Source organism: Talpa occidentalis, unplaced genomic scaffold (genome assembly GCF_014898055.3).
Source record: "Talpa occidentalis isolate TD23 unplaced genomic scaffold, MPIMG_talOcc4v2.1 talOcc4.14, whole genome shotgun sequence".
NCBI lineage: Eukaryota > Metazoa > Chordata > Mammalia > Eulipotyphla > Talpidae > Talpa > Talpa occidentalis.
Window position 1 is genome coordinate 51,207,344 of NW_023601433.1, and position 12,620 is coordinate 51,219,963.

The 12,620-nt window shown below is 37.7% G+C and overlaps 1 protein-coding gene across 2 annotated transcripts in view; it reads right to left on the reverse strand.

Moving 5' to 3' along the window:
• Positions 1-12,620, reverse strand: part of DIP2C (disco interacting protein 2 homolog C) — a 343,245-nt gene that overhangs the window by 30,171 nt on the left and 300,454 nt on the right. For both annotated transcript variants that reach the window (XM_054695051.1, XM_054695050.1), the window contains 2 exons: positions 6,800-6,968; positions 4,434-4,604 (listed from right to left, as the gene is read on the reverse strand). In XM_054695051.1, coding sequence (XP_054551026.1) covers positions 4,434-4,604; positions 6,800-6,968 — 340 coding nt within the window. The remainder of the gene's footprint in view (positions 1-4,433; positions 4,605-6,799; positions 6,969-12,620) is intronic.

Below are 12,620 nucleotides of genomic sequence, written 5' to 3' on the forward strand. Positions count from 1 at the left end.
TAGACCTGTTGAGATGAGTGTCACTGTAAACCCTTAGTTTTCATTTGCAAGGAAAGGTTAGAAATGATGCAATGGGCTTTTATTTATGGAAATTCACAGCATGGATTTATTTCAGAGAACATTCAATACAATCTACTTACTTTAAACAGACTTGACTGGTCAAAAAGTATATATAATTTCTCTACTGTGAATAATAGCTACAGTTAAGGAATTGAATTTAGTACTTTCATGAAATTCATTTAATTTCAAAAAGTCGCTGTGAATATGTGAGATGCTGTGCTATCTGCTGAGGGGTCCCTGAGACCATGTTCTCTAACAGCTAATCACAGAGAGATGGAACATAGATCTTGATATAAATCACTATATGTACTAGAAAATGCTAAATAGCTGGGAGGGATAAAGCACTGTGGGAATCCAGAGGAAAGAATAAAAACTTCTAGCTGGAGGAATCAGAAAACAACCTGGAAAGAGAACATGTTTTGCCAAGTGAAGATGGTGGAAGTTCATTTCCAGCAGAGAACAGTGAGAGGCAGAAATCAGAAGATCATGCAAAAGTCTGTGCTAGAGAAAGATGTGGTGCATGAAACTAATAGGTGGGGAGAGAGGTCCTAAAGGCTGCTTCAGAGGCCTTAGGTGAAGGTTTTTATAGAGTGAAAACACACCACTATCTCCATATAATTTTTAAAATTGCCTGCATAAGATACATTCCATTACAGTCACACAAACCTGTACAACAGCCTTCCTCAAAGGCCAGAGAGCCCTTTGAAAGTGGTCCCCATGGAGTCACAGAACACTGTGCCTGTGTGGCTTAGAAAACAGGCTCAGCTCACTCAGGCACACCCTGAGTTCACTCCTCATCCTGCAGAGATCTAGCTCCTCCCTTCCCAATAACGCTGCCTCTGCAAGTGTGAGTGTGATGAGAATGACAGAAACCCAACTGAGGTTTTTAATGCTGTCAAAACCAACAAATCAACTGAAAACAAACATACCCACTCGCCGATTTCACATAGATCAGCGATGCTGGTGTTTCGAACAGAAAAGCATAGATTTTTTATGCCTTTGAACATTTAGGTACAAGGTTTAGAATTTAGGGAAGATCTTAGCTTTTGTGGTTTTGATTTTTTACATCAAGGAGGGATTAATTGTGGTTACCTCTGGGAAAGGGATATATGAGTGTTCTTATTTGTGGCTCATCTGTATTTCCTGATTTTGTTTCCTAAAATAAATATTCTTCTGTTTAAAAAAAAATCACAAAGAAATTTTTTTTTTTTAAATTCAGAAATGTTCAGGTTCTTTTTCTTATTTCTTTGTCCAGAGATTCATAAAAATTCAGTTTTTGTCAGAACACTTTCCAAGTCCTCATTAGGCCTGAATTACAAGTCAGGTCCCAGAGGAACATGACGACAGAAAGAAGGGACAGAGACATGGGGTTTCCAGCTAGGACTCTGGGCTACACCTGATGTTTGCTACTACATCATGCAATTTTTAATTTTTGCAAAGACAAATAGAAAACCAATATTTCCAATGACCAGATCTGCCTCAAGGCTTTTGTACCTGTGCTGGTACAGGTACAATTTCTGTCCAGGTTTTTCACCTGACAGGACACTCAGTACCGCCTCAAGGTGAGGCCACCTGACCTACAGCTGCCTCCCCTGTGTCCAAGTTGCTCTTTCCTCTTACTCTGTTTTTACTAAGAATTTTATATACTTACTGAATAGAATCATTTTATGTTTACTGTCTATCTCATAGATTACAAAAAAACATTTGACAAAGCCCAAAACTTTTTCTTTAAAGTATTTTGAAACTATGAACCAGAGACACTCTATGGGGGGGGGGGAGATGGGGAGGGATTGGGGTCAAAATAAGGGGGTTGCAATTATATGGGGAATATAAAAATAAAATGTATTTAAAAAAATAAATAAATAAAGTATTTTGAGTAAAATCTGGCCAAGACTGAGATGAAGCTAGTTAAAGCTTGGCCAAGATTCCCTGTGAACTGAAGAAACATCGCTCTGTTATGGGGTACAGTCCATAGCCTATTGGAGGCGGGGGCAGCTACAGCAGATAGGACACATGTGTGTAGTTCCTCCTCCAAAAGCCAGGAAACCCTCAGTCCTGAAGTCCTTCTTCCCCAGGAATTTGGCAAGGGGCTGAAAGCCTGCAGTTGGTATCACCCAGGTTGACTGAGTTATACATTGGTATTTTCAAATACCAAGCACTCAAAAAAGACAAGCTGACTGAAAATGAGTTGAGAATAAAGCAAGAAGAAAAAATGTAAAACATACATGGTGTAAAACAGCACCACGACCTGTGACTTGCAGTGTTACATTTAATCTAGCAGACATATTGATGGAGTTGTTTTCTATAAAAGAATATATTATCATTTCCTATTGAGAATACAGAACTTCATCTATGAAACATTCTCACAACACATTGATCAAATATTTCCAAACTCGGGTACTATTTGAGGGGCTGTGAGTATAGTTATGATGGAGTTCATATTTTAGGGCCCTCTTGGCACTGACTTACAAACTCCATTCTTGGGTCTATGTTACCTTCTTACCTTTATTTTTTTTAAACCTCCATCTTTTAAAATATTTTTTGTGCATTTTATTTTGCCAACTTAGTCTTCTCCTTCCCCATATACCATCTTAAAATATTTTGGATCTTGGTGGACAGAAATAAATGATAAAGAGGTAAATAAATATATGTTCTTTTCTTCTATCTACAAAGCTTCAGTTTTGTATCATAGAGTGCTGTAGTTCTTTCTTTGCCACCTTTCGGAAGTGACAGTGCTAAATGTTATTATATGACTATGGGACTGTGTCTACACTTGTCTCTCTTCATCCGCCATCATTTTGAGCAAGAGGGGAAAAGAGAATAAATACCAGTGTGACCTCTTAGTCCATTGCTCATGATTTCCTGATTTGTTCCCTACTACTTGCAGAAAAATAGCCTATGACTGAATTAACTTGAATGAATTTCTGTACCTCCCATTTCTGTGCATAGAATAGATGATTGGAAACAAGAAGAGCAGGTAAAGGTGAACAGGGAGAGAGAACTCCAATATTAAAGAACTAGAGTGGCAAGATGAACTTTTTTTTAAAAAAAGATATTTATTTATTTATTTATTTATGCATATAAGAACTGGGGCATAGGCCAGAGGTGGGGGGGGCAGTGAGAAGATTCATCAGACAGAGTGGGGAGCAGAACAGGTGAATTTACTGAAATACACTGATGAGGGGAGAAGCAGGCAAGACAGGAGTGGTCTGCTGTGCCATGTGGGTTAGCTCCCTGGCCGGGGATTGAACTCAAGCCGTAGTGGCTGGCAATAGCTTGATAGCACTGAGATTTTAACCCCTGCACCACCAGGGAGGCACTAAGATTAATCTCTTCAGATTACCTTTTAGAAAAGGGATTGACTTAAGTCATAGACAAGGTTTAACTGACTCTTTAGAGGAATTTGGTAATTTATATTTTTTTCAAATATGGAGCTAATTCAAAATAAGGAAGAGAGAGGCAAGGAACAGCTACACATAACAATTATTTTTCTTGAAGCTAAATTTTGGAAGCAATCTTATCACATAGTCATATGGAAGGAAGTTCTTCCTCTGCCAAGGCCGTGCCTGAGTGCGCACACTGCCAGCGCTGGTGAGGAGACAGCACCATGAACTAATCCAGTCACCCAGCTACTCAAATGGTAACCTTAGGCACATGTTGGGGTGTATTTGGGGGAGGTGGGGGGGAATGGGGCAGAGAATGGGGAGGCAGCTTGTGTCAACCATTATCCACTCCAGCATATGTTGGTTAAAGCTTTTATACTTTTAATATGTCTGAGGAGTAAAGTCTGCGACTGAGACTTTGGCTGGACTTGGACTGACTCATTTGGGGGCCATTGTGTGACGGGCATGTGGGAAGAGGATTCCTAAAGGGCTGTCGTTTCCTTCCTTTCAGGCCGTGCTAACCTGGCTAAGCAGCTCCAAGGATTTTTGTGTAGTGTGTTGAGAAGTCAAGGAAGTTGGTGAGAAGGAAAGGAAATGAGGATTTTTTTAGCTACAGTTAAGATAAGGCTATCTTGTGTGTGTGAGGGTGCTCTTAGTTGCACCTGTGACACAGATAAACAGTAATAATGGCTGTTTCTATGTTGCCATCACAGAGGTAAATTCTTCCTTTAGAAATCACTGTCCACATACCAGAGACTAGTTTTTTTGGAGACAGAATTTCTTGTCACAAAAAATATTTGTACAGAGATCTTTAGAGAGCCTGGCCTCTGCGGTCTGATACGAGAGTTAAAATGTTCCAGCACAGAATCAGCACTGCAAGTGGTGGTTGTGAACAATGGTTAAGCCAGCACGGGCCAAGGAAACCACACCCACCGAGTCTGTGCTGCCTGCCTGCCACTTGTTATCACTGACACAGTTGAGCGGACTCACCTGCAAGCAAATGGCCAGATTCACTCTGCAGCCAAAGGAGGTGCTGACAGCCCGAGGATGGAGGCCTAGGTCTTTAAACAGCTTCGAGAAGGACTGGGTGAGTGCTATTCGAGGCCGCTCTTCTGCAACAACCACACACGTCCGCACACGGGACAAGTCCAACCCTCGTGCCTGGAAACGACATCAGTAGTAACAAGTGAGCCTTCCCATGGAAGCCAGACCCACACAAATAGCAGAAACTCCATACATGTTCATTTCCTAGGCTCTCTGGGTCTAAATCAGTAATTGAACTGGTTTAAAACATCTAAGTAAAAAAAGTCACACTGATCATCAATCATGCCACCACAAATATATTTTATAATAGGAAGAAGCAATTGCAAGATCCATGACAAGGAGAAAGCTTGAGGAAACACAAGGTTAAAATAGTCAAGGACAGAGTTTTGAGGAAGAAAGTAAATATTTGTACACAAGTATGGATACACAAGAACATACATTGGAGAAAAATGAGAAACACCATTTTTAACAAAGGAACGGGAAATTAAAATTCTGGACAAAGTCTTAAGGCAACTCTCCTTTTATGTTCCTTCAGACTGCAAGGTCATGGACAAAATCTCAAAGTCAAGTGCATCTCAGCCTCCAGGGAGTACTCATGACTAAGCATGGATAGGTTTTGCACCAAACTGTCCATGGAGCAAAGAGTCAAAGCTCTCAGAAAGGGTAACTCAAATGAGTTAAGCCCAGGTCTCTGTGATGAGTGCTGGGTCTCTCTGCATGCTGCAGAAAAGCAGAGTGAGTGGTAGGAGCAGCATTTAAACATGGGTTGAGCAAGAGAGATGGTGTCATGGGCAGAGACAAGAAAGCAAAGAGGATAATGGCCACTTGCATCCTGCAAAGCTGGTCTTGGCACATGGGCGACTAACAAAAGCTTCTGAGCTGAGGTGGGAAATAGAATTCAAGATAACTTTGACACTGAAATTTATGGTATATATGTGGTTTTGCAGATATATAGTTATACAGGAAAAATTAATCTGGGTAATATACATGTGATCTATTTACACGTGTGCGTTGAATGGTACCACAGTATGGAGTCTGAGATGGTTAACCTGGAGCCAGAGAGTCAAAATTTGGCTCAAAAGATTACTAAATATAAGAACATAGAAAGGATACTTAATTTCACTGTAATTTGCGTTTCACTGTAACTTAATAATGATTTCCATTACAGAGAGCTGTTGTGAAGGTTAAATGAATTAATAAATGCTTAGAAATCACTTGATTATTTTATTATTTCATTTTGGTTATTTATATATGCACTTATAAGGAAGGGAGATTCATGAAGATGTGCTCTATTATTTTATAACATAATATAGATAAATGTGAGTAATATTACATATTACAAATTTCTTTTCCTGTGTGAATACATAATTCCAGGTAACAACACATTTATGTAGATAAATCAAAGTTATCTCAGATATTTGTATTTCTTTTCAAACAATGCATTAAATCTGAATAAGAAAAAAATAATCAGAGAAATGAATGTATTAGTTTAGTATCCGTAAGTGTATAGATAATGTGTCTGCATACACAGATACATATACACAAATGTAATTTATATACATACAGACATATACACATTGAATAGTAGTGAACAGTGAATAGTAGTTGGAATAGAAAGCAAAACAGGTGATATGATTATTAGCCTCCTAGTTACTTAGATTAAGGACTACTTAGCATGAAAATTTGTATATCAAAGTGTTCTTTGTTTAAATGAAGGGAAGTTCTATTCTCACATAATGACAAATATATCCATGTATCTATATACCTATAGCTATATATACACACACACATACAAATACACACACACACACACACACACACACACTACCTTTTGGCTAATTATAAAGATGAATTTTGGTTAGAATTCAGACCCACAAATCAAGATATTCAAGGAGAACAAAAATGAATACATACTTAAATACCAGCATCAGAATAAAACTGACGTAACTGAAAAAGTTAAGAGCTGTGTTCACCAACAAATAAAAAAGCAAGTTAGAACCCTTTAAAATAATCTAATGAAAGTAAAGACATCATGAAATTAAACAACATAAACTCTGACCTATAACTGTGGCAGTGGGATGACAGTCATGTTATAAAACAAGGTTTTCACATGAAAACAGTTTTTTGTAAGCTTCAGGGGATAGTGTATTACTTTGAGCTTTTGTAAAGGATCCTTCTGACTTCACATACTTCCCCTGCACCCTGGGACAATGTGCTTTTCCAAACACCGGGAAGACCCCCGCCCCCCCCTACCTCCCCCACCACCACACTCGCACACCTACTTTGAGGCTGGTGCTTGCAGGGCCACTTACCTTGAGGGATTCAGTCTGCGAGCCCAGTCCCTTGGTACAAAGTTCCATCACCGAATAGGAGCAAAACGTATCCCGGACTTTGTACTGACTCACAGCAAGAAGCCACAAGGCTGGATTGGTTTCCAACTCCGAAGGTGGGATAAGAATGGACTGGTGCCCAGAGTAGACACTGTGGGGAGAGAGTGAGGGTTCAGGGAGTGTGGAGAGGCAGGACCAGCCTGCACCTGGGAGGATGCAGGGTCCACGGGGAGAAGCTTTGTCCCTCCAACTCCACGGTGAGGCACTTGCAAACACTAAAGGGAAGTGTGCTTATGAAAACATTCTGAGAAGCTCAGAAGTAGTTTAGGAATAATGACTTGGAGTAATCATTTTGGGCTCTTATTTGAAACCTCTAAAGCCCTTGAAGCTGTTAGTTTTCCTCAAAGCTACACTATGAACAAACTGGATTCTCATTAACAGTAGGAAACGGGTTGACTTTTGTTAAAATGATTGGAATTTTAGAACAGAACTTAGCAAACTAAGTGCTGCCTCTTCCAACAAGAATGGCTGTTCGTTGGTTTGAACACAGTCTACACTAGCTTTCATGTGGGCAGGCAGAGCTGAACAGTGACAGCAGAGACCAGGGAGCCTAAAATACTTAACAAATGACCACTTGAGAAAAAGCGGGCTTAAAAACTGACATCAGAGTGAATGAAAGAAAATTAAGACAATTAGAGAGAGTTTGTCAATTATTTAAGTTTGGAGTCTTCAAAAGGAACTGAACACATCACCAAACAGAAGAACCAAGGAAAATTTATTCACTCTTCATTTTCACTTTATAGCAAGAGAAATGAAGAAAATGATAGGTTACAACTTTTAATTCATTAGTTGATGGAGCAAACATGGTTTTTTAAAATAATGAAGTCTTTGCCAGACTACATTTTTAATGATTTTAATGTTTTTGGTTTATTATTATATCAACATTAATCAATATTATGCATTATAATAAGCTATCCTGGATAAATCACCTTTTAAGGTTTGAGTAAAAGGGATTTCCTAGCTATTAAAAAAATCTCATTGATGAAATCAAGCAGTAAAACCTAATTGCTGTTACAATAATGAAACTGTTATTTGGCCAATCTCATTTATAAAGTGTTTATAAGAGAATACAACCGGTTAAAAAAAATGTAAGGGAGATAACTTGGTTATTAAAATATACTTTAAACATTTAGAAGGAAAACGATAGTCTTCAGGGATATGACAAAAGGCATTTGTTAGAAGTTTTTATTTCTTTATTTCTCTGTTCCAAAGTTTCATTTAATTTTTTCAAAAGAGAGAGAGAAAACATTGACCTATGCTGTGATCTTGCTAAAGGGTTTAATCATTGGAGAAGTAGGGGATTAGGTACTTAAGGTATTACTGTGCTGTATGAATGACTTCCTTTGTCTAAATATACATAAGTTTACCATTTAGCCATTTAAAATGTACACTTTAGTGGCATTAATTACATCCACCCTGTTGTGTTATCATCACTACTATCCTACTTCAAAACTGTCCATCATCCTAAATAAAAGCTCTGTCCCAGTTAAACACTAACTCTGTTCTCCAGTCTTGCCTTTCAGTCCTGGTAACCTCCACTCTACTTTCTGTCTCTGAATTTGTCTACTCCAGATCTTTCATACAAGTGGAATCACATAATATTTGTTGTCTTATGTCTGGGTTATTTCATATAGCCTAATACTTTTAAGGTTCACATATTGTAGCACATGTCAGAATTTCCTTCCATTTTAGGGCTGATCATATTCCATTGTATTCCATAGCACATTTTGTTTATCCATTCATTCATCAATGCAATGGGTGTTTCCACAATTTGGCTATTGTGAATAATGCTGCTGTGAACACTGGTGTAGAAATATCTGCCTGAGTCCATTTTCCATTCTTTTGGATATATACTCAAAATTGGAATTGCTAGATCATATGGTAATTGTATGTTTAATTTTTTGAGGCACTGCCATATTGTTTTGCAGCTGCAGTGTTTTTCATTCCCATCAGCAATGCAAGAGGGTTCCAATTTCTCCATATTCTCTCCAATATTTATTTTCCAATTTTTAAAATTATAGCCATTCTAATGGGTGTGAAGTGCTATCTCATTGTGCTTTTGATTTGCATTTCCCTGATGACTAATGTTGAGCATCTTTTCATGTGCTAATTGATCATTTGTATGTTTTCTCTGGAGAAATGTCTAATTGAGTCCTTTGCCCATTTTTTAGACACTTTTTAAAATTGAGATAACACTGGTTTAAAACACTATGTGATTTAGAGTCACAGAATCACACCTTCTCAGATGCATGTCACCACACCACACCCTCCACCAAGGCACTCACAGTCCTCCACCACAGTACATTGTCCTACGATTGTTTTTTACTGAATTACTGATTGAGGAAATTTAACATGTTCCTGTCTGTTGAAAACTAAAAATCAAAAAGTGTGAAAGTCACCCATCAGAGCTGTACACACACAGACACAGACACACACAAAATGTTATGACAGGACATTATAATGCTACACTGTTTTTTCTCTTGCTTTATTATTTCAAGTTCTGTAAGCCGGGAATATTAATTATTGATGTCCTCTGAACAAATATCAGAGTAAAACACTGCCACTTTATTTCAATCGTTCTATCCCAGTCAGTATTCAGGCACAGGCTACATGAAATATATTCAAGCATCTCAATGTACACTCAGATGCCACTATTATTTAAGAGTGCAATAAAAACCCCATTTAAACCAATTTCTCTTTTTAAATGAAAGTACTTCCTCCAGGAGGAATAAATAATCTGTCCAAAGTTTTGAGAAAACACCAAGCCATGAGCTCACCTTCCCTCCATGATCTCCTGCTCATCTACCGAGCAAGTGAAAAATCACAAGAAAGAACTTTCAAGAAGTTTCTTAAATAAAGTCTACCATGTACAAATAACCAAAATCTTTTTTGGATACAACAAGAATAATCAATATCTAAGTACATTTAAAGAATCTGTTTTTGCTCCTTGGATGTCCCTTCGGGATGGAACCTACATGTTATGGACGACTCAGGTCCAGTCACCAGGATCCCCCAGCCTGCAATCTGTGCCTGCTCCCAGAAGGGCTGTTTAGAGAGCACAGGATTCTGCCCAACCCTCTCACATTGGACCTCCCCCCCAGTAAAAGTCTCTTCCTGCCAACGCCAGCTCACTAACAGTTTTTAGATAGCTTTCTCATTTTTAAAATGAAACATATTCATTTTCCAGGGATCACACACATTTCATATAACAAGCTTTGTTGATAAATATAACAGAAGGTATTTTCCCTTTTTCATATATCATAATTAATTTCTACTTATTTATAAAATTATTCTCTATTTGTAATTATTGATACCTTTGTATTTAAGTGCTCCTACAATCCACAATCTTCTATTTGTGTGATAAATAATAGATAAATTATCACTGTGTCATTTTCTGTGAATGTGATTGATGGATTCCCCATTACACTACTTGTCTGTTCTTATTTTAGCTCTGAGCCACCGGCCTCTCATTGTACAATAACTGATTGGAAGTGAATGGACTCCTCATGTTTCTTAAACTTAAAAAAAAAATTAAATGAAATTCAAATTGGAATAGGAACCAGTTCCAAGTTGTTTCAATGGACTTTAGAGAACTCTGGAGTGGTACTAACCAGTTTCTGACCAGGAGAAAGGAGAAAGGATTAGTATGCTCCAAACTTAAACGTGTTCTTTGAAATTTTGCTGTCATGTAAGTTTTATAAGTATACAATTACACAACCCTGCACATTCCTATGAAGCCCTGTGGAAATGAATGGCAGGTTATTTTTGTAGTCAATATACCAAAACCAAAGATTTATTCTTGGGAAAATCAATTTAGGCCATTTAAATACCACTTTATACTAAGGTTATTTAATAGAGATCAAATGACATTACAATAGATATATCCACATTTCAAAGCCCCGACACCCTGCACAAAAAACTACCTTTTATAAGTAACATTTATCAAACAACATTTCTATGCAAATTTCATCTAACCATGCAATTTGGGAAAACAAACTTCTACCCAGAAGTTCTCATATCCAGAATTGACATTCTTTAAAATCAGAGCGTCTATTTAGTTTAGAAAACCAGCACCAGATAAGTTTCTCAATATGTGTTGCTTGTTTTTTCACTTTTAAGATATACTATATCATTCTCAAAAAAATTATACACTCAAGGTCCAAAAACAAACCAAACCGCTCGACAGCACAAGAAGGGGGCTCGTGTCCTCACATGTGCAGAGGGGCTAGAGATCATTTCTGGAGCCCAAGCCTGAACCAGGGCTGTCAGAGCCAGGACAGACAACACAACACTGTCTCCTTCCTCGAAGACCCTCCCAGTGGCAGGCAGCCTCTGAGAAAGAAGACAGAGCAGAGGCATTTGCGTTCAGACAACGCTGTTTTACATGGCACGTACAGCCCTTCAGCCTGACTTTGCCACTTAGAGCACAGGATTCTAAAATCAGCCTACGCGCCACATCTGGTGTGATTTTGAATCAGATCCGGAGGAGCTAATTGTCAACTACAATTAGAAGCCTCAGGAAGCAGTAAGCAGGAAAATATAAAATAATGGGAAATTTACTTCACTGAATGGATTTTAACAGAATAGTATCAGTGCCAAAAATGGGCTAATATACCAGGTAGCAGCCTGCACATTATGTACCTTACAAATTGTAATTATCCACTGAAAACATGTGTGCCACCTCTCTGAGAAGTAACTGGGCATGGTTTACTGTTTAACACCGAATGTTATCAACCCATGTATGAATCAGAGTTAATAATACCACCTTAATTAGATTTCTCTGTATGAATTTTATTGCAGCTCAAATTTAAACAGCTTATCTTTCAGACTAAGGATGTTTATATTTTAGTGCCAGGTACCAACCATACTTTACAACATTTGAGCCCCATGTCTCAGAAAATCAAAACATGGCTAAAACTTTATCATGATTTTCCTCTTATTTATGGCAATCTATGGTTTCCATATGGTTACCATAATTTTATTTCATAAATGCAATCATAAGGAGACCCAAAATGAAGAAAATCAAATACAAATAACCCACCAATAGCTTTCTTGAGAATGTATATCAGGATAAATTATTTGTGTGAGCAGAATGTTAGCAAATGAAAGGGCTAGGTCTACAGAGTGGAATTCAAGTCTAGAGAATTTCATGCATACTTGTGAAAATTAAATACAGTCTTACTTCTTTCCTCATGCCCATTAATATGATGGAAGACAACATTAAGAAAAATATTAAATAAAAAAAATTCTATTTGCAATCACTTCAGAAGAATAAAATACCTCAGAACAAACCAAGGAGGTGGAGAACCATACAATGATAACTATAACACAGTATTAAAGAAGTTAGATAGCAACATAAGGAGACAGAAAGACATTCTATGCTCATGGATGGGAAGAATAATATAACCAAATTACTATCCTACCTAAAAGAGTATACAAATTTAATGAAATCCCCATCAAAATACCAATAATGTTCCTTAGGGAAATTGAACAAAGAATATATTGAAATTTATATGGAACTATGATTGGCCTCAAATAACAAAAGCAGTCATGAGAGGAAAGGAGAGAAACTGAGGCATGTTATTACTTGACTTTATGCTATAAAGTGACAGTACAAAAAACAACATGGCATTGGCATAAAAATAGACACACAATCATGCAAGAGAACTGAAAGCCCAGAAATAAATCCACATCCATATCAATACTCAATTTGTGATAAAGCAGCCATGACTATACAGTGGAG